This window comes from Rana temporaria, chromosome 1 (genome assembly GCF_905171775.1).
Source record: "Rana temporaria chromosome 1, aRanTem1.1, whole genome shotgun sequence".
NCBI classification, from domain to species: domain Eukaryota; kingdom Metazoa; phylum Chordata; class Amphibia; order Anura; family Ranidae; genus Rana; species Rana temporaria.
Window position 1 is genome coordinate 125,029,177 of NC_053489.1, and position 23,850 is coordinate 125,053,026.

General features: G+C 43.2%; 1 protein-coding gene across 1 annotated transcript in view; it reads left to right on the plus strand.

The window, feature by feature from the left end:
* The window catches only part of RHOBTB3 (Rho related BTB domain containing 3), an 88,302-nt gene that overhangs the window by 56,177 nt on the left and 8,275 nt on the right, over positions 1 to 23,850 (plus strand). The window contains exons 7-10 of the mRNA XM_040342412.1: positions 1,105 to 1,217; positions 9,393 to 9,510; positions 16,054 to 16,227; positions 18,832 to 18,998. Of these exons, the coding sequence (XP_040198346.1) occupies positions 1,105 to 1,217; positions 9,393 to 9,510; positions 16,054 to 16,227; positions 18,832 to 18,998 (572 nt within the window). The remainder of the gene's footprint in view (positions 1 to 1,104; positions 1,218 to 9,392; positions 9,511 to 16,053; positions 16,228 to 18,831; positions 18,999 to 23,850) is intronic.

The window sequence follows — 23,850 nt, forward strand, 5'->3', positions numbered from 1 at the left end:
GAGAGAGATACGATGGTGTATCTCCTGATACACCGTCGTATCTCAGAGTTAGGCTGGTCGTATCTATGCGCCTGATTCATAGAATCAGTTACGCATAGATATGCCTAAGATCCGACAGGTGTAACTGTGTTACACCGTCGGATCTTACCTGCAATTTAAAAATGGCGCGGGGGGCGTTCTCACTGATTTACGCTGAGAAATATGTAAATCAGCGAGATATGCAAATTCACGAACGTACGCGGACCCGACGTAGCGTTGTTACGACGTTTCCGTAGCGGTTTTCCCGGCGTATACTTACCCCTGCTTCTATGAGGCGCAGCCAATGTTAAGGATAGCCGTCGTTCCCGCGTAGATTTTTAAATTTTTTTACGTCGCTTGCGTACGCCGATTCAGAAACCCGCGCGCGGCAAGTTACGCTCACGCCGAAACCACTGGCGTCCTAGCGACGTCAGTGGGAGCAATGCACGCCGGGAAATCTCGCGGACGGCGCATGCTCATTTAAATCGGCGTGGGGACGCGCCTGATTTAAATAGTACACTCCCCCTAGCCGCGGAATTTGAATTCCACCGGGGGTTTTACGATCCGGCGCCGCAAGTTCGGAGGTAAGTGGTTTGTGAATTACCCACTTGCCTCTCAAACTTGCGGCAGCGGATCTTAAATCACATAGATCACGCGGATCTAAAGATCCGCTGATCTATGTGAATCTAGCCCAATGTGTGTTAATGTATGGTGTGTTTATGAAAATCCTCTTCACTGTACCCCTGTTTCTGAAAGACAGTTTTTAGACAGGCCGATTCCAGGACATGATAGTGATAAGGCCTGGTGAAGGTCACATAGAGTAGGTCACGTGGCGTGAGTCTACAACTCTCTGCGTGGATGTCATTGTACAGTATATTGGACAGCTCTGGTGTCGGGGAAAAGCTGCCACATTATAGTGTCCATTGTCACAATGGCCACTGTCTTTAGCTTTAGTCATTTTATAACTAGCACAGATTAGCTGAAGTTCAAATGTCCAAAGCAATAAGAAACCATGTCACCTGAATATTAACAAATCAACTTTTCAAACTGATTTGCAGTATCTTGTACCTTCTTCTCTTAATAAAGGCACATCTAAGTGGGATCTGCTGGAACAACAGATTAAAGAAAAACTAAAAAATGGGGAAAAAGTTGAACATGTCTGTCACCTAGTACAATGCGTGCTTAAGAAACCCAGCCAGGTATGTATTATCTGATCATTTCAATGGCTCCCTCTTTTCATTATGATTGAGATGGCATCAAAAAGACCTGGAAGAAATAAATGTTCTTCTAGAAATGCTTCTTTATTATATTCCAACTTTCTTATTGCTCAGTCTTCTAGTGTTTGGATAAGAAATCACTAGTTTTTACCATTTCATTCGGGTACTCTCCTGTACAGCAACAGTGTATCATGAAGGAAAGAATGCACATAAATCTTTGTAGAAAATAAATACATTGATCCTGCTAAAAAAGATAGTAAGCACTCTGTAAGTATATACAATAGTTATAATTGGTGATATAATGTATATAATTGTTTATTTCCTAATTGCAGCAATTCACAAAAGACATGTATAGGCCTTCATTGGCAGAATCCTGTATAGGAACAGTGAGGGGTGAAGGAAAAACTGTGCATGCAGTTAACTTTTGTAGAAACAATGGGCCAGATTCAGGACGGAGATACGACGGCGTATCTCCGGATACGCCGTTGAATCTCTGAGTGCGGGCCGTCGTATCTATGCGACTGATTCAGAGAATCAGTTACGCATAGATTTCCCTAAGATCCGACCGGCGTAAGTGTCTTACACTGTCGTATCTTAGGCTGCATATTTACGCTGGCCGCTAGGTGGTGCTTCCGTATAGTTACGCGATGAATATGCTAATTAGGTAGATACGCCGATTCAGAAACGTACGTCCGGCCGGCGCATTTTTTTACGTTAGGCTTTTTTCGGCATAAAGTTACCCCTGCTATATGAGGCGTAGCTAATGTTAAGTATGGACGTCGTTCCCGCGTCGAGTTTTGAAAATTTTACGTCGTTTGCGTAAGTCGTTCGCGAATAGGGCTGTACGTAAGTTACGCTCACGTCTAAAGCAATGACGACTTGCAGCGTAATTTCGAGCATTCGCACTGGGATTTTTTCACAAACGGCGCATGCGCCGTTTGTAAAAAAACTCAAATACGCGGGGTCACAGTTAATATGCATAAAACAAGCCCGCATCATCCACATTTGAATTAGGCGGGCTTACGCCGACACACATACGTTACGCCACCGTAACTAAGGGCGGCGGCGTACCATATATGCGATATGTTACGCCCGCCTATAGATAGACAATTCTATCTGAATCCGGGCCAATGTGTATACAGTATGTCCTCATTCTGCCCTCTTTATCATCTAAAAGGAAGATGGGGTAAAAGCTTTCATAAGAGGCATGGGGACATTACACACACACATACCTGGCTGTACTTAGATATCATAAAAAATATAGGGCCAGATCCACAAAAACCTGACGTAACTTAAAAAATCCAATTTAAGTTACACTGGCTTAAAGTTTCTACCTAAGTGCCTGATCCACAAAGCACTTATCTAGAAAATTCAGGCTGTGTAACTAAAATTCCGCCGGCGCAAGGCGTTCCTATTCAAATGGGGCGAGTCCCATTTAAATGAGGCGCGCTCCCGCGCCGGCCGTACTGCGCATGCGCGTCGGCCGTACTGCGCATGCGCGAAGTTACGTTACGCCGAGTTTTGAGGATCGCGACGGCTTAAAGTTGCGTCGGGGAAAAAAAAAATGACAGCGGCATGCATTCCTGAGGGAGAACTCCATGCCAATTTTCAAAGAAAAAATCGGCATGGGTTCCCCCCCCAGGAGCATACCAGGTCCTTAGGTCTGGTATGGGTTGTAAGGAGACCCCCCCACGCCGAAAAATTGACGTAGGGGGTCCCCCTACAATCCATACCAGACCCGTATCCAAAGCACGGTACCCGGCCGGCCAGGAAGGGAGTGGGGACGAGCGAGCGTCCCCCCCCCTCCTGAGCCGTGCCAGGCCGCGTGCCCTCAACATGGGGGGGTTGGGTGCTCTGGGGCAGGGGGGCGCACTGCGGGCCCCCCCACCCCAGAGCACCCTGTCCCCATGTTGATGAGGACAGGACCTCTTCCCGACAACCCTTGCCATTGGTTGTCGGGGTCTGCGGGCGGAGGCTTATCGGAATCTGGGAGTCCCCTTTAATAAGGGGGCCCCCAGATACCGGCCCCCCACCCTAAGTGAATGGATATGGGGTACATCGTACCCCTATCCATTCACCTGGAGGCAAAAAGTAAAAGTTAATAAACACACAACACAAGGCTTTTTAAAATAGTTTATTATTCTGCTCCGGACGCCCCCCCTGTCTTCGTTATTAGCTCAATTACCAGGGGGGGCTTCTTCTTCCGCTCTCCGGGGGTCTTCTTCCACTCTCCGGGGGTCTTCCGCTCTCCGGGGGGGCTTCACCGGACTCCGGGGGGGCTTCTCCGGACTCCGGGGGGCTTCTTCCATCTTCTCCCCTCTTCCGCTGTTGACTCGGCGAACCCCGGTTCTTCTGCAGCTCTCCGGTGCCTTCTTCTTCAGCGCTGGCTGCCTGCTATGTTTGTGTGTTAGCTCGATTTCAAACAGGCAGCCGGCGCGGTCTTCTGTGGCGTCAGGGTCTTCTGGTCTTCTGTTCTTCCGATGTTGCCTCGTCGCCTGTTGTCGCTGTAATGATGGAAGCGCGCCTTGCATCCCATTTATATAGGCATCGCCGTCCCATCATGCTCCGGTAGGTACCCACGTGGTGGGTGCCTACCCACGTGCACCCACCACGTGGGTACCTACCGGAGCATGATGGGACGGTGATGCCTATATAAATGTGATGCAAGGCGCGCTTCCATCATTACAGCGACAACCGGCGACGAGGCAACATCGGAAGAACAGAAGACCAGAAGAGAAGATGACGCCACAGAAGACCGCGCCGGCTGCCTGTTTGAAATCGAGCTAACACACAAACATAGCAGGCAGCCAGCGCTGAAGAAGAAGGCACCGGACATCTGCAGAAGAACCGGGGTTCGCCGAGTCAAGAGCGGAAGAGGGGAGAAGATGGAAGAAGCCCCCCGGAGTCCGGAGAAGCCCCCCCGGAGTCCGGAGAAGCCCCCCCGGAGAGCGGAAGACCCCCGGAGAGTGGAAGAAGACCCCCGGAGAGCGGAAGAAGAAGCCCCCCCTGGTAATTGAGCTAATAACGAAGACAGGGGGGGCGTCCGGAGCAGAATAATAAACTATTTTAAAAAGCCTTGTGTTGTGTGTTTATTAACTTTTACTTTTTGCCTCCAGGTGAATGGATAGGGGTACGATGTACCCCATATCCATTCACTTAGGGTGGGGGGCCGGTATCTGGGGGCCCCCTTATTAAAGGGGACTCCCAGATTCCGATAAGCCTCCGCCCGCAGACCCCGACAACCAATGGCAAGGGTTGTCGGGAAGAGGTCCTGTCCTCATCAACATGGGGACAGGGTGCTCTGGGGTGGGGGGGCCCGCAGTGCGCCCCCCTGCCCCAGAGCACCCAACCCCCCCATGTTGAGGGCACGCGGCCTGGCACGGCTCAGGAGGGGGGGGGACGCTCGCTCGTCCCCACTCCCTTCCTGGCCGGCCGGGTAGCGTGCTTTGGATACGGGTCTGGTATGGATTGTAGGGGGACCCCCTACGTCAATTTTTCGGCGTAGGGGGGGTCCCCTTACAACCCATACCAGACCTAAGGGCCTGGTATGCTCCTGGGGGGGAACCCATGCCGGTTTTGTTTTTTACAAATTGACGTGGAGTTCTCCCTCGGGAAAGCATACCAAATGCCGTCGCTGCAATGGGCCTTTACAAGGTGTGACTAACTTTACACTTTGTAAAACGAGCCCTAATTTTACACTTGCAAAATAACACTTACGGCGCAAAAAAGAAGCTAGAAAGCTTTGTGGATCGCCTTAAGTGCTAATTTGCATACTAGCAACGGCATTTCGACTCGAAATGCCCCCAGCGGCGGATGCGGTACTGCATCCTAAAATTAGGCAGTGTAATTCAATTACACATGCCGGATCTTCTGTGTAACTTTGGAAAAAGCCTTTTGAGGATCGTTTCCAAAGTTACACACAGACTGAACAGCACTTAAGTCGGAGTATCTCTTTTGAGGATCTGGCCCATAGTCTTTTGTGTAGATTTCACAAATTTTGGCCATTATTTTCATTTGCTACAACCTTTAAAGACACCCCATCACCAACTTAAAGGGGGTTGTAAAGGTTTTTTTTTCTAAGCAGGTTCCTTTAAGCTAGTGCATTGTTGGTTCACTAATCTTTTCCTTCGATTTCCCTTCTAAATGTTTTTTTTTTCTTTGTCTAATTTTCTCACTTCCTGCTCCTCCTCAGTAAGCTGTTCTGGCTGTCTAACCCCCATGTATGATGGGGGCAAGCGTACTGAGGAGAAACAGGAAGTGAGAAATTCAGACAAAGAATAAAAAAACATTTAGAAGGGAAATCGAAGGAAAAGGTAAGTGAACCAACAATGCAGTAGCTTAAAGGAACCTATTTAGAAAATAAAAAAACAAACCTTTACAAACACTTTAAAGTGACATGACTTAAAATGCCCCTCTTGGCTTATACTCGAGTCTCTCCCAGCGCTGTACCCATCTGCAGCCTAATCCCCCGGCGCTGTGATACATCTTCAGTCTTGTATCTCCCAGCGCTATGCCCATCTTATCATGTCCCGGCACTGTGATACATTCAGTGTAAGCCGCGTAGTGTAACCAAGCGTCGGCTCCTCCTCCTCCTCGTCCGTGATAGGCTGACTCACTGCTGGGAAATCGAGTCAGTGTTCCGTCGTGGAGGAGGAAAAGGAGGAGGCGGCGCTTTATTACATTACACAGCTTACACTGAATGTATCACCGTGCCGGAAATAATAAGATTAAAGATGGGCACAGCGCTGGGAGATAAGACTGAAGATGGGCACAGCGGCAGGAGATAGCGCCGATCAAGGTACCGTACTTGAGGCACAGTGAGGCATGGGCACAGTGAGGCACAATGAGGCTTGGACACAGTGAGGCATGGGCACAGTGAGGCATGGCCACAGTGAGGCATAGGCACAGTGAGGCTTGGACACAGTGAGGCATGGGCACAGTGGGCATGGGCACAGTTAGGCACAGTGAGGCTTGGACACAGTGAGGCATGGGCACAGTTAGGCACAGTGAGGCTTGGACACAGTGAGGCATGGGCACAGTGAGGCATGGGCACAGTGAGGCATACACATGGACACAGTAAGGCAAAGTGAGGCACAGTGAGGCATACAGATGGACACCCTAGGCTTATACTCAAGTCAATAAGTTTTCCCAGTTTTTTGTGGTAAAATTAGGTGCCTCGGCTTATATTCGGGTCGGCTTATACTCGAGTATATACGGTGGATCTTCTCCCTAATCTATCTACCCTTTTACAGGTAAGTAACATAGGTTTAGTACACACACAATATTATGGAAAGATTTTTGTTAACATTAATGGTCTTGTAACATGGTTTTTCCTACACGAATATCAGAAGCAACATGCCTGTCTAAATAATATTCAGCTACAGTACAAATTTAACTGAGCAGGCTACAGTACTATTCTAATTTCTTCCCTTAGTTTTGCTAAATTTACTGGCAGATGTCTAGAGGTAGCCAGAAAAGGGATACAAGTTAAAGTTATGAGCTTGGCCTACATATGTGTTAGATTGTTACAGCTCTGAACATCACTGGCTGGAGAAGCGGTGGAAATTACCATTCAGATGCAGCCCAATGGTTCGATGCAACAGTGTACCTGGTGTAACACAAACCCTTACTTGCCAACATGGTCGTAGGAACTATGGTGTTACTCAATATGCCCTATAAGTCCTAGTACCTACCACTTGTAGTATTAGTATTATTATACATGATTTATATAGCGCCAACAGTTTGCACAGCACTTTACAACATCAGGGAAGACAGTACAGTTACAATACAATTCAATACAGGAGGGATCAGTAGTACATTTTTGTGATCAGTAAGTAGTAGAAAGTTTCATATAAAAGATTAAAGACTGTCGTGTATCTGTATCTCACACATGGCTCCCCCCCTCATCTCAGCAGTTGGCAGTAGAGAGGTGTACAGAACTCCTCCTACAGATCTTGCGCCTCTCTGTGCAGCTGCAGAACCCTCTCATCTCTGCCTCTCCTGGTCTCAGTATTTAACTGACTCCAGCCCTCCTCTGGTCCTCCTCTAGACCCTGCACTTTTTGCTTACCAGCTCTGACACCAGCTTCTTCCCGGCAGCAGCACAACATAAAGGGGATGCACTGTGATGTAAGGAAGGGTAAGGGACTCTTGACATCTGATATAAGGGGGGGGGGGGGTTGTTCTGGACACCTAGTTTTACAGATACAAGGGCAACCATAATGCTGATGCATTCCAAGATCAAATTGAGTTTGACACCCCTGATCTAGAGCATTTGACACTAAGGGCAGATCTTTTTGTAACACTGCTTTCTGCTCTGTACAACTAAAGGATTTCAGTAATAATTCTGAAATGAAATGAATACATTCATTTGTTTAAGAATGCATCCAGCTCTTTTTTAAAACAATCTACGGAGCTGACCATGACTAATTCTTGCCCCCCAAAATCCATACCGGACCCTTATCTGAGCATGCAGCCTAGCAGGCCAGGGAAGGGGAGGGCAAGTAAACGCCTCCCCCCTCCTGATCCATACCACACTACATGCCCTCAACATTTGGGGGGTGCTTTGGGGCAGGGGGCTCCCCCCAAAGCACCTTGTCCCCATGTTGATGGGGACAAGGGCCTCTTCCCCACAACCCTGCCCGGTGGTTGTGGGGTTCTGCAGGCAGGGGGCTTAACAAGGGGGCCCCCAGATCCAGCCACCCCATGTGAACGAGTATGGGGTGTATAGTACCCCTACTAATTCACCCCAAATAAGTGTAGTGTAAAAAAAGACAGTTTTTAGACATGTTCTTTATTTAAAAGAAAAACATGACCCCCCCCCCCCAGTGTAGAACTATTGTTAATCATGACACCCGCTGCCACCAACCGACGCAAAAAAAAAAAAACCTCAGCTCCCAGCATCTGACAACTCCATCGTCTCATAGGAGGGCGGTGAGGGCCCCACCGATGATGTCACGTCAGACAGCCTTCGTATGGAGCGGAGGTATTTTTGTTTTGTTTTCTGGTCGGCGGTGGCGGCGGGCATTGTGGTTGAAAATCGCTCTACACTGGGAGACATATCCGTTCAAATAGGGGTGAGGGGCCAGGATCTGGGGGCTCTCTTGTTAAAGGGCGCTTCCAGATTCCGATAAGCCCCCCACAACCACTGGCCAGAGTTGTGAGGAAGAGGCCCTTGTCCCCATCAACATGTGGACAAAATGCTTTTGGGGGGGGGGGGGAACACAGGCCCACTCCTAAACAACCAGCTATTCATAGTTTGTTAAGGGCACAGATGGCCTCCTCTTCGAACAAAAAGAAGAAAAAAAAACTGCTAAATGCTGGCACCGGCTTTAAGAGCGTTTAGGGGCTGTCAGCATGTTTTCTGCCAAAATGCTGCTGCTCCAGAAGGAGCTGGCAGGGTTTTTTTTCCTGCCACTAAACTCTCCTGCCAAAAACCATTGATAAAAGCCTATGTGTGCATTAACACATAGGATAACATGCAGGGGAGTTTAGAGGCAGTTAAAAAAAAAAGTCTGACACCCAAAAAAGCCGCTGTAAAAATGCCCAGTGTGCATATGAGGCCTTAACAAACTGATTTTTTTTTTTATAACTGCTGAGAAACATGATTGATATCTGGAAACAGTAGATCTTGATTTAGTGAATGAAGAAATGCCTAAGCATTCACTTTACATTATCACTCCGCAATTCTACATTTGATATCCTGAAGATGGCATTAGGTTGATGAAGTTGAAACTCTCGTATATAGGGCTCCTTTTGTGTTTATGACTTGTGATGGCATAGATGGACTACTGGACGTTAACTTTAACCGATTGGCTAACACCATCCCGTATACTAAAAGCACTTAGATTCTGCATTGGCCAGCAGAACAACAGTCATGCATGTTAGAATGCATTGATTTTGGCAAATCACATCCACAAGAAAAGCATTTTTAAGACAAAGATTGTATAGTTATAGTAAAGGTAAAAATCTTCAATTTAAAATCTTTCAAACCCAAAAAAAAACTGAAAAACCAAATTGACCCCCAACCCATACATTGTTTCTCTTTGGGTAATATCTTTAATTTTCATTGCCAAGTTATAACTACAATTATATTTATCTCTGTGTGGCCACCACTCTACAGAGTAATGAAATGGGTACTGTTTTCCTTTTTTTATAGGGAAGACCTTTAACAGATGAATCTTTTCCACACTGTAAGAATCCACTTCAGCTGTGTGAGTCTCTTGGACAGTTTTTTAACAATCCATTATTGGCGGATGTGATCTTCCAAGTACAAGGTATTGTGCAACTTCTGCAGGAGGCGCCACATCCTGTGTAACACCATGTGCAGTATATTCCATGTTTATTCTATTGAAGTTATGTTGGCCAGAAATATTCTTCTCTGCAATGGGAATTGTCAGTTTCCTTGTAGTATTTAAATATTAGAAAGATAAATATTCTTGCAAAAGAACATTGGTCTGATTACATTCATATGCATTAGGTAACACCCCTGTAGGGCAATGGAGATAAGCTTTTCCTGGCATAACCCAGGGCATGCAATCTTTCCCAGAACACTGCAAGCCTCAGGTTTTGATAAGGAAGGGTGCAACTACAGCCAGAGTAGACCATGCAACTACTATGGAAATACAATAATTTAAGTAAACAGTAATTGCATTGTGATAAAATGATTATTGTACAGCTTGGTAACCTCTATATAAGTACTATAAAAACAAATAGTATTTAGAAGTATATAGAAGTACCACCTGGAAAATTGCTTTTGAGATAGTTTGGTTTTGCTAGGGGGCCTATTGCACATAGTTACACATCTTATCTCACCTCAGCAGTTACTTCACAGTTAACACTCTATCTCTCTGTTTCTGTCTCACAATCTTTTCTTTGTATCACCAGTGATGATAAAATGCAATTTAAAAGGGGGGGGGGGTGGCTGGGGTCTGCAGAGAGACATGCACTCTATATCAATGTAAAACAGACAGCAGTAAGATGATCTAGTCCAGTACTACATGCACCCTGCTAATTCTTTTTTCTTGAATTTGTGTAAATCATCACAAAGAATAGCAGCAAGTTTTTCGACATATACCAAGTTCATTTTAACTGATAAGGAATTCGGTGTAGGCGACGACCAAGCTTTTGCCAAAGTTTGTTTGGCAGCAGTGAATAAGAATGTTAAGAGGTGGAATTGAATATTTGTGAATATTTTGGGTTTGAGATTAAGGCTTCTAGTGGATTCTTAAAAAAAGCTGTTTTTCAAACATAGTAAAAATGATTTGGTATATGTCAGTCCAAAATTGCTTTATTCTAAGACAATCCCACCATATATCATTTTTACATACATATGCAAGAGGGTACCAGTGCTCAAGCAACCTTCTAAAGCATTTATCGGAGACTGTTGGTTTAAATTTAGCTAAGCTAAATACCATCTCGTGAGCAATTTATAGTTTTACAGCTACTGTGTTGGTAGAACAGTGGGACGTAGTGTACCAAGTTTCAATCCATAGTTTTTCTGCTATAGGTTCACCAAGATCACTTTGCAATTTAGTTATGTATGAATGAGATAGAGGTGTCTGTTTTTCTTCTTTTTTTCCAAATATTTTTATTAATGTTTTCCAGACAGTACAAAAAATAAAGACAACAGACAAGACACAAAATACACAGCTCAAATGCATACACTGTATAGCAGAAAATAAGTGGCACAGTAGACTTTAACAGTGTGATTCCGTTGGCAAATGTAAAGGAATGAGGGGGCGGGAGTGTATTTAACCGCGGGCACTATACAACTTCAGTGTGCCGACACATCAGCCCGGCATAAATCAATAATAACACAGGTCCCAAATCAAACAATACATTCATTAGATAATCAGCCAGCAGTCTCAGACTCTGCTAGCCAGGCGCGCCAAACTTTGTCGTACTTCTGCGGGCATCCCCGATTGATATACGTGTCCCTATACAGAGGAAGGCTGGTGTTCACCAGATGCCTCCACTGTACCAGGGAGGGAGGCGTGGGTTTTTTCCAATGCATGGCAATGTTCTTGCGTGCATAGAAAAGTAGCAGGCTGATCAATGTGCGTTTAGCGGAGGTCCGAACAATGTTCTCAATAATGCCCAGGAGACATACTTCCATTGCCAAGGGCAGTTGAACTGCCGCAACCTTATTAGTCATTTCCAGTACCGCTTCCCAATATTGTTTCACTGCGGGACATCGCCAAAAAATGTGGGAGAAGTCGCCCGGGGAGGCGCTACATCTCCAACACTTCGGGGAATGCTCAGTGTTCATCCTGTGAAGCCTGTGTGGGGTGAAATATGCTCTATGGACAATCTTAAGTTGCACCAGCCTGTCTCGAATTGAGACCAGAGTGCGGAAGTTCCACACGTCATGAGGTGTCTGTTTTTCAAGTACAGATGAATATATCATTGAGAGAAGCCCTTCAGTAGTAGGATCATGTTTACAGAAATGTTAAAAAAAAGAGTGAGGGTTTTTAGACTTGAAGATGGTCCTATAGTTTGGATTACGAAATCTTTAGTTTACAGGTGCATGCAGTCTCCGAGTTACGAACACCCAAGTTACGACTGACTCCTACTTACGAACAGCCTCAATGCCAGGCGCTTGTGCTCCATGCTGGTCCTGGATACCTCCGAGCAGCTATCTTGCAGCGCCGGACACATGCCACACTGAAGTACTATATGTACTGCATGCCCAGAAGCGCCTGGAACATCCCACATTCATACAGAGGCAGAAGTTACTTACAAATGCAGTGTTCCAATTTATGAACAAACCCACAGTGCTTTAGGTGTTCATAACTCGGGGACTGCCTGTACCTAGAAATTTCTTGTTGAGGTAAGTCATGTGTTTGTTTCATGGAGGAAAAACTCAATACTCCAGGAGGAAGATATCAGATCATATGTTTTATAAATATTTTTAGAAGTCCACCATTAGAATTGGAGGGGTTCCTGGAGTCCTGTCAGAAACATTGGGTTACGTATGACTGGTAATAGGGGAGCATAAGAGGACATTAGGTTTCCTCTAATTTTGTTTGTATCCCATATTGATAAGGAATGTTTGACAATGGGATTATCAATAGACTTACGATTTTTTTTTAGGAATCCAAAAGAATAGTATCAATGGATTTAGGGGCCAGCTGGGAGGCCTCTATGGAAATCCAGATAGGAGGGTCTGAATAGTTATGGTAACCTGTAATGCCACGTACACACGATCAGTTCATCCGATAAAAACGGACCGATGGATTTTTTCATCAGATATCCGATGAAGCTGACTTTCATCAGTCTTGCCTACACACCATCAGTTAAAAATCTGATTGTGTCCAACGCGGTAACTTAAAACACAACGACGTGCAGAGAAAAATGAAGTTCAATGCTTCCGAGCATGCGTCGACTTGATTCTGAGCATGCGTGAATTTTTGACTGATGGATTTCCCTACAGACGATCGTTTTTTTCTATTCGTTTTTTAACGATCAGAGAATGTTAGAACAGGTTCTATTTTTTTCACCAATGGGAAACAAACGATGGGGCCCACATGCGATCGGTTCGTCCGATGAAAACGGTCCATCAGACCGTTTTCATCAGACGAACCGATCGTGTGTACAGGGCATTAGTTGTGCAAGTTGAGCTACTGAGTAATAAGCAGAAATATTTGGAACAGCCAGACCTCCATTTTTTTTTTCTGGTAAAGTTTCTATATTTATTCAAGGTTTATGATGTTACCATATAAAGGAAAATATCATGTTTTGAACTGATCATAGAATATGGTCTAAATGTTCCAAATAACAATCTAAATAAGTAAAGTAATTTTAGGTAATAAAAAAAAAAAACGCAACATTTTGATCGACGTCCCAACTTGAATCCTCTGCAAATTCTAATGCATTTTTATGAACAGGGCTTTTATAAACAGGACTTCACATATAAAAATATATAAATATGGGGTAACCACTGATGCGGGAGGCATCAGAGGCATTAAGGGATGTAAAGGGATTAAGTTGTTTAAGTTGGTGAATAAAATAGAAATAAGTCCACTTGTTAAAGCGCATCTAAACCCAAAAACGAAAATGTAATATATTGCAGTTTGTTATGATAGATGTGGTGGCTTAATTCGTTTTCTTGTACACATATACTGTAAGCACACAGGCTGATTCTGTCAGATCTGGAACCAGTTTAGATGCCGTTTAACATTATCCATCTCATCATTACTGGAATTATAGAGGAGGAGACCATGCCATTCACCAATATTTTGAAGTTATATACAATTTTGAGCCATTGTGAACCCTAGCTTTAGTTAAAAACATGAAAATCACTCAGCACAATGGGCATAAATTACAATTCGTATGATGCATCCCTAGTGATGATTCTTCTTCTTTTAGGAAAAATCTTCCTCCGTCCTATCCCCCCGCCCTCCATTTCTGTAATCTTTTGGTGCTGCAGGGATTATTACAACTAAAGGGCTGTCAGGAGCTCTCATGAAGTAAGGATGATCATGTCCGCCCTTCCCTGCCTGATCCGCCCTTTATAGAAGCTGTATTACATCTTCAATGAATGACGCAGGATCTATGAATAGAGAAAGTGGAGCTATCAATCATCTTAAAAAAGATCAATAATAGGTTTAGTTGTATTAGTCAACACCACGTCCCAGAAAAATGTGTAGAGAATAAAGCAAAACATTTATTTTTTTAGGCGTCGAATTCTTCTCACAGAATTAACATACAACGACATAAATAAATAAATAAATAAATAAAAGCAATAATTTTATTATATCATCATGTTAAAAATGTATTGTGGTACAATCCCCTTAAAAGCCATACACAATGGTAAAAACAGCAGCCACATACAACTTCACCGCCCTCCAGTATGGCCCCCCCCCCATATATTGTAGATAGATATATTTAGACACTGTGGGCCACGTAGAAGTGCGGCGGCGTAATGTATCGTAGATACGTTACACCACCGCAAGTTTTCATCGCAAGTGCCTGATTCACAAAGCACTTGCAATGAAAACCTACGCCGGCGGCCTCCGGCGTAATTCAAAGGGGCGTGTGCCATTTAAATTAGGCGCGCTCCCGCGCCGGACCTATTGTGCATGCTCCCTTTTGAATTTCCCGCCGTGCTTTGCGCGAAGTGGCGTCATTTTTTCGAACGGCGACGTGCGTAGCGTACTTCCGTATTCCCGGACGTCTTACGCAAGAAGGAAACATTTTTAAATTTTGACGCGGGAACGACGGCCATACTTTACGTGTGCTGTGTAAAGTTAGGGCACCAAAAACGACGACTAACTTTGCGATGGGAAACTAGACTAGCAACGACGTAGCGAACGCGAAAAACCGTCACGGATCGCCGTAACTCCTAATTTGCATACCCGACGCTGGTTTACGACGCAAACTCCCCCCAGCGGCGGCCGCGGTATTGCATCCTAAGATCCGACAGTGTAATTCAATTACACCTGTCGGATCTAAGGGCTATCTATGCGTAACTGATTCTATGAATCAGTCGCATAGATACTCTGAGAGATACGACGGAGTATCTGAGATACTCCGTCGTATCTCTTTTGTGAATCTGGGCATATATGGAGAGACCAGGAAAGGATGGAATCTATTGTTTGTAAATGCACGAATACACTGTGCAGGGATGACAAAAAGAATGGAATATAATAGAGCACATGCACACATAGTGCTACCCTCGTGAGGGCCGCTGGTAGACTCTGTACCCCACTGGTTGCCCTGACCCTGCAAGTCCTCAAACACCTCTGACGCCCTGGGTTCAGCCATTTTACCAACTATAACCAAAATAATGAACTTGCATAATGTCAGTGAAACGATTTAGATGTGTTTACTGAGGTAAAAATGGCACATAGAAAAGCATAACTTAAGACTGTATGTCATAAAGGTACTTAGAAATAATACAGCATTAGTATGCAAAGTGATTGTGTAATCTAAAAAGACTCCTACTTAGTAACCTGAAAAATATGCAAAGAAACACATTACATATGCAATCCCTTTCAATCCTTAAAGCCTATGTGAACAGGCAGAGAAGAAGCAGGGGACTGAAACTTGACAGGACTATGTCAGACCACTCCCCTATATCTCCTTAGCCCACAGGCACTTAACATCAACTACTGACAAACATTCAACAAACTGTTGTATCAAGAAGGGGTGCAACTACCCATGTGGTTGTAAGTTTATTCTGTGAGAAGGATTCAACACCAACAACAATCTAATTTTTGCTTTGATCTGTATTAATTATCTTCCCAACCCCAGCCAAAGATCCCATATTATTCAAGGATGGAGGAAAATTTCTTCTAAAAGCAGAAAAATCTGCACAAGGGACACATCATACTAACTGTAAGTTATGTCCCTTGTGCTGATTTTTAATGTTTTTGATCTTGGCAAAACTTAGGCTTCAAGGACATGTTGGCCAACTCACAAAGCCCACCCATCCACGTATTTGAGGAAGTCCATTTGAATAGGTTGCAAAGTGAGTGGGCTTTGTGATGTCAGGTGCAACCAGGAAGTTCAGGCATATTCTCCCTTGGTGGAGAAGAACGGTGGTTTTTCATGTTGTAATTCAAGAGCCAAAGAGCTGTTATAGTACCATGAAATGGGAGTGCTTCTTTTACAGTTTAAGATGAAGGATTTTTTCAGGTTTATGCTATGGGGTTTATGCTGTAAAATTAAATAAGCCATCATGATCATGCTTCAGGTATAAAGACCCAGGTACCAGTAAACGTAATCATTGTGTATGTGGTAGGGTGTTATTCTAGGATAATAGTATGATTTATATGAACAATTAAACAATAACCTGTACTTATCTTTTATATTAGACTCAAAGATCCCAGCACATCGAGCAGTGCTGGTGGCTCGTTGTGATGTCATGTCTGCCATGTTCAGTGGAAGTTACTCTGAAGCAAATCAAATTGTTATTCCTATTCACGACATGTCCAAAGACACGTTCCTTGCTTTTCTGGAGTATATTTACAAAGATTCATATTGCCCTGGTAAGCTGCATTTAATCCTTTTATCGCCAGTGGGCTAGATTTGTAAAACGTGATAGTGTTGTCTGTAGCAAGATTTTATTCCCATTTGTTTATTTTTCATATTTCAGGTTAAAAAATACATATTTAGCATGCCCATCAGCCTTTAATAATCAGGGGTCCTGGTTTGTTAGGTTCATATTGCACAGCGACAACTCACACCTGGCATTGTGCAGGACTGTGCAGCTCACTGTATTGCTTTTTTCCTCTCTCTCCTGTAACCAGGAAGTGATTGCTGGGGCAGGAGAGAAGAGCAGGTAGCACAGCAACACAGAGACACCTACTGCCTGTTCCAGCTGGTGAACACCAATCCCTCTGCACAGGGAACCTGGCGGCAGCCTCCTGTCCTCTGCTCCGCTATGCAAAGGAAGCAGGCAGCTTCTCCAGGCTCGGTCTCCCTCTTTATAGACACTTATCTGAGCAAATCAGTCCGATGTGCAGATTTGTGCCTGCTCAGACCCAGCATTGTGCAGGACTGTGCAGCTCAAAGCTTGAAAGGCTGGACAGCAGGCCCGGGCACTTTCAGAGCGCTGGAGGAGGCATGCATGGCCATGTGCAGGACACCAATCAATTTGTGTTTAAGTGTTATTTAAATTGAGTGTTTGCAAAAGCTGCAATAAAGTTTACGAATGTTGAAAAGAGTTGGCATGATAGTACACAGTATGGGGTTGCATTTTAAAGCATATCTAAAATCAAGAACAAAAATGTAGTTTTTAAAATCCAGCCTGGATGGCAACCATACTTCTCTCCATAGATTCACTGGAGGTAGCTGCTCACGGATAAAATGTGTGTGCCAGGTGAAAATAAATAGAAAAAAAGTCTAAAAAAAGAAAACTAAAACCTAGTACTTACAGGCTGAATGTTCGCGACATTGGCCGATTCAATAAAAAACGTCTGACATTCGGCCTGTGCGTATGGCAGCCATTCCGACAGCAGCTGGCTGGCATTTGTTGGATGTGCATGCTGGAAAACCAGAAGCCGACCAGCTATTGGCTGAGAGCGCTGACCGGAGATGTACAGTGGATCACTTTTCAGAGAGTGATACAGGAGTGGTTGATACCGTAGCCTCCTGAATAACTTTCTTCTTTTTTTTTTTTTTTACAGCCGAATAGGGTTTTTGAATGCAAACCTTGTGACCCAACTGCATACCCATCATTTGGCTCAGGTTGTGATGTGGCCCCATTCACTTGAATGGACGCCTTTGGCAGTGGTGCTGCTTATCGGGTTTATGATCTTTGTTGTAGCATATGTCCAATTTTAACTGGCTTCAGTGTTCTTTTCAGCGGTCAGAGGGAGGTAAAACTATGACTCAACAGCCTATTTTTACTGCCCCCTGACCGCAAGTGTAAACCAGCCCTAGTGCAGCCACAATATCTAAGGACTGGTAAGCTGCAGTATACTGTATTTTTGTTTTTGAAAATACAGATTGTGTCCAGCTATACAAAGGCCAACTAGAGGGAGCATTTTCAAATCTGCATAAAAATAAATAGATGTATACACTGTATGGGTGTGTATGTGCAGTCTGTATATGGAACAACAAGCAAGTAACACAGAATGTTTTGCCAAAAATTATGCTTGAATAAATGTTAAAATGATTTTTTTTTTATGTACTTACTGAAAACATACTCTACTGTCTAGTATGTCTTGCAGGTATATAGTTGACAGACACCATCCAACTATTAAGCAAAACTTGCATAATGGGTTATACAGCTTTCATTATAACAAAAAGGCACACATTTCTTGTGAATGTGGGACATTTATAAATGTAATATGTGAAAGGCTAGAGTTCCCCCATAATATCAATGCATTGTAAGGCTTGCTAGAGTTCCCCCATAGTAATGAATGCTTGTATGAAGATGTATCCTTTAACCCAGAGCTTATAGGATTAGTTACACAGAAGCTAAGAACAACCTTGCCAAATGTTATTATGTACTGAGCAGAGAACGATAACATAGATAAAAGGCGTACAGAGGGAACAAGGTTGTAGTTGGTCACACAGAAAATAGACTGCTATGTTTTACTCACGTTGTATAAATTGTCACGAGTATTACTTGTATAACCTAATTACTTAGATATGATTGACAAAGCCAAGTGTGTTCCTTTTCTTGTATGATTTGATTAGGTGCAAGTACGCACGAGAAATAAAGGCTAGTTTGGATTCACCATATTGCTGTGTGTGTGTTCTGACTTGCCGATGCATCAGAGAGCCTCTATACATCCAGATAGTCCTAAAAGCCCGGGTCTAGTTGAACCACCAACCTTACAATATGGACAACCCAGTTATGGTCTAACTAAGGAATTAAAAATGTAAAAAGTTCATATTTTGAAAGTTGCCATTTTTTTCTAGACCAGCTCAGATCATTTTGTTTAAATCACAAAAAAAGGTTCAACTAGAGTTGCATATGTTAATAACATGTTAGCCAACATCAATATCTGCAGACCACGTGTATGGTATTATTGTTTCTATGATGGGGTCATGTTTCACCAAGTAATGGCTCAGACATTTGATGTTATGTCCTATTTCTGGTATAATGTGCCGATGATCTCTCATTCTACATCTCTTATCAGCCAGCATTCTACAAGCCATGTCACTGATGATTTGCTCTGAGATGTACCAGGTGTCTCGATTACAACATGCATGTGAACATTTTATCATCACTCAGCTACAGAGCATGCCAAGCAGAGAGCTGTCATCGTCAAGCCTAAGTGTGGTCAGTCTCCTTAAAAAAGCCAAGGTATTGTCTGATACTTCCTGCCCATAATCCTGTATACGACAAGCCAAGTATAATCTATTTCATTAAGAAGGTTGTTCTGTCTCTTGGACAGAGAGCTAAACCTTCTTGCTCCATAAACTTCAGATACCATATTTCTTTAAACTTAAATTTATTAGAATAAGTCAGCTGAAACTACAGATTGATAAAACAAACATCAATCAGTACAATATTGCATATAATAAGGAAACAATGCTCTATAATGCAGAATGAGATAACAAGAACTTTCTTTTTAAACTCGTTGAGGGGTGATGGCGAGAGAAACAGCCTTAGGGCTCTTTCACACGGAGCGGACCGTTTCTGGGTCCGCCAAAGCTCAGCGGGGATCCCCGCTGAGCTGTCGGCGGATAGGGCGGTCCCCGCACACAGTGCAGGGACCACCCTGTCTCTGCTCCGCTCTCCCCTATGGGGGACCGGATGCAGACGGTCCGTCTGTCCGTCTGCATCCGGTCCGTTCCGCCGAACGGAAGAAAAATAGGGTTTCTTCCGTTCGGAAAAGCCGAATCCCGACTGACGCGGACGCTAGCGGATGCTCCATCCGCTAACGGACGCGTTCCCATAGGGATTCATTACAAGTCCGTTAACGGACTTGTAATGAACGGACGAACGGTCCGCTCGTGTGAAAGGACCCTTACTGTCTTGTTGTACATTCTGGCTGACTCACTTCCTCTAAAAAATCTCCCAGAATGCCCTGGTTCCTAACAAACTTTATTAACCCACTCTAAGGGTCCTTTCACACATGCGGACCGTTCGTCCGTTTTTTCATACGTCCGTTTACGGACTGCAATGCTTTCCAATGGGATAGCGTACGTTAGCGGATGAGCATCCGCTAACGTCCGTTAACATCCGTCTCCGTTAAGCTCCGTTTTTTTGAACGGAAGAAAACCCTATTTTTCTTCCGTCACAAAAACGGAACGGACGAAAAACGGATGTTAGCGGACGATCCGTTTAACATCCGTTTTTAATCAAAATATGTAATAAAAATAAAGTTCTAACAAAAAAAAAAAACGGATGAAAAAACAGATGAAAAAACTGATCAACCGATGATAAAAAACTGATCTAAAAAACGGTCCGCACGTGTGAAAGGACCCTTAGAGAATACAATATGTAACTGAAACAAACAGTAGGTGGCGCCTGTGCTCTGCATATAACTAGCTTGGAGTAAATCATAAATCCAACATGGTATTTTAAACACATAAACGCAAGCAAGCTGAATAAAGGCCCGGTGGGCAGCTCAAGGGTCTCAATGAAACTTATTTTTATTATTTATTACAGGCATTTATATAGCGCCAAAAATAATGCAGTGCTTTACTACACATTGTATATTCACATCAGTCCCTGTCTTTGAGTAGCTCACAATCTAAGGTCATTTAACGCAGAGCCAGTTCATATGTCTTCGGCATATGGAAGGAAACCAAGTATCTCTTGTGTTATAGCATCAGTAAAAGTCTAGCTTTTATACTGTGTCCTCATTGTGAAAACTCCCTGAAATTTCTAAATGGTCATTAAGACAGGAAGTGAGGGGGAATCTCCCTAGTGGGGACACAGACTCTAAATTCAGATATTCTATATCTTCCCAAATCAACTATGTAAATGAGAAATATAATCACAATCTTTCACTTTGAAGCTGTAACCTTCTGGCTGCACTATTATTTAACACCGCAAACCATTAAGATGTCAGACAACAGTTTCCAAGGAACTAGGTATAGCTAAGAGAAAGGATTAGAATTTACAATTTACAATATCTGCTTGTTGTTCCACTGCCACCATGGCTGGTAAGTTAATGTTTTGTTTTTTTTTACTTTTTTTGCCAAGGCTCTGCTGTAGTTCTCATTATTTTTTAAGTGTATGTTTTGTATGATTATAGCATTGCTAAATTTCATATTTAATAAAGGGTACATTTTGGTATGTTCGGGTACACTTTTCAGACTGTATGCATCTCATTTGGGGTTTTTTTCGTAGCCATTTCTTGTTCTAGTTATTCTTTTTGGGCTAGATTTTAAATTGCAAAGTACAATACTATAGTAAAAAAAAAAAAAAATCTACTTCCCATTTTTGTTAGGTGCAACATTCCCAATTTTACATTGTACAAGGTTTTTAATTGCAGCTTTCATACCATTTCTGTAGTGGAGGTGCACAGAAGTGGTTTACTGTGATCTCTTTCATTCTCTACAGCTACTTCTTATTTGTTTAACCCTATGAAACTGAAGTTATTGGATGGGTGGTTTATGTCTATTAATACCACAAGTCAATTTTTGTTATACTAGAGTTTGGAAAAAGCTGCACAAATTTTTTTTGTAGCCCAATCACACCAAAATTGCAGGCAGTTAATTTCTAAAAGTTGTGATTGAAAGGTAAATCAAGGGATCAATGGACTCCCCTACTGTGTAAACTACTCTTATGCCCTGTACACACGACCCGAATATCGTACGAAAAATGTTTTTCGAGGAAGAATCGTACGATAATCGGATCGTTAGTACAGAGCTTCCGTCAGCTGATCATGACAGTTCATCAATTCATATTTTATCGGACATGCATGAAAATTTTCCTCGTACGATACCCAATCATACTATTTTTGTTTAGTCGGTACAGTTGCCGTCCGAAAATACAACACAAATACATTACAACACGTGACATCACTTCCGAATTTTTTTCCTGTCGTACGAGAATTTTCGTGATTTTAGTAACCTATTCAATTTCTATTGCGACTAGTAAACCAAAAAAGTCAGACGATCTGTCGTCCGATTTTCGGATCGTGTGTACGGGGAATAAGCAAATAATCACTAGTGGAAGAAATCTGAGACATACATTGCAGAGCGTGACAATAATAATTGAACAAAAACAGGAAAAAGAAAAAAGAGGAAAAAGGACTTTAACCACTTGCCGACCAGCCGCATTCGTTATACAGCGGCAGGTCGGCAAGATCCCACTAACTGTCGTAGCTGTACGTTGGTCCCTTTAAGCGGGATAGCAGGCGCACGACTGCCGGCCGCAAGTGATCGCGGGCACGAGAGGCAGAAATGGGACGTGTGTGTGTAAAGCACACATCCATGTTCTGTTCTGTGAGGAAAGACAGATCGTAAGTTTCTAATAGCTAGGAACCACGATCTGTCATTTCCTCTAGGTCAGTCCCCTCCCCCTACAGTTAGATACGCCCCTAGTGTTAACCCCTTCCCTGCCAGTGACATTTACATGGTAATCGGTGCATTTTTATAGCACTGATTGCTGTAAAAATGCCAATGGTCCCAAAAATGTGTCAAAAGTGTCCGATGTGTCTGCCATAATGTCGCAGTCCCGATAAGAATCGCAGATCGCCGCAATTACTAGTAAAAAAATAATAATAATAAAATGCTATAAATCTATCCCCCATTTCTTTTGCGCAAACCAATTAATATATGCTTATTGTGATGTTAATTACCAAAAATGTAGAAGAATACATATCGGTCTAAACTGAGAAAAAAAAAACGGGATATTTATTATAGCAAAAAGTACAAAATATTGTGTTTTTTTTTTACGAATGGCATGCGTATTTTACGAATGGCTTGCGCCATTCGTAAAATACGTCAAATACGTGGGGTCACAGTGAATAAACATAAAACACGCCCACATCATCCCCATTTGAATTAGGCGGGCTTACAGCACCACACATACGTTACGCCGCCGTAACTAAGGGCGCAAGTTCTTCCTGCATACGAAACTTGCGCCCTAAGTTACGGCGGCGTACCGTATCTGAAATACGTTACGCCGCGCCGGCAGATACTGCAATGTATCTGAATCCAGCCCGAAGGCTTTAAAGATGGGCAATATAGAATGCAGAATGCATGAGTTTTTATAGACATATTTGACCAGTTTTTATCTAAGAGATTTGTATTATTTATTCTGCAATTGTATGCATGGAAACATTTCTGCAACATTTTAGTATACATTCAGGACACATTTATGATTTAATTTGCAACTTTTTTGCTACTACATGTAGAACTTTGGCCTGATCTGAGGCGTGTTTTAGCCTGCTGCATTGATACTTTCAAGCACAAAGCAAAGAGTTAATAAACCAAGAGCTGATACAATATTTGTCGGGAAACCTAGAAGCTCCGATTTACTAAAGTGTGCAATGAAAACTAAGGCCCCTTTCACACGGGTGTTCTGTTTTCTTCATCTGTTCAGTCAGGTTTTTCTTTTTGTTAGAAAATCTAATGAAAAACAGATCCGGACTAAAGTTTTTACATCCTTAAAAAGGTATTCATACCCCCATGAAATTTTCCAAATTTTGTCATGTTACAACCCATAATGTAAAATGTATTTTATTGTGATAGACCCAACACAAAGAGGCACATAATTGTGAAGTGGAAGGAAAATGATAAATGGTTTTCAAATGTTTTTACAAATAAATATGTGAAAAGTGTGGTGTGCATTTGTATTCAGCCCTCCGAGTCGATACTTTGTAGAACAACGTTTCGCTGCAATTACAGCTGCACGTCTTTTTGGGGATGTCTCTACCAGCTTTGCACATCTAGATAGTGACATTTTTGCCCATTTTTTCTTGCAAAATAGCTCAAGCTCTGTCAGATTGGATGGAAAGTGTCTGTGAACAGCAATTTTTAAGTCTCGCCACAGATTCTCAATTGGATTTAGGTCTGGACTTTGACTGAACCATTCTAACACATGAATATGCTTTGATCTAAACCATTCCATTGTAGCTCTGGCTATATGTTTAGGGCAGTTGTCCTGTTGGAAGTTGAACCTCCGCCCCAGTCTCAAGTCTTTTGCAGACTCTAATGCCGCATACTAGGGATGCGGCATTAGCCGAACCCCCCCC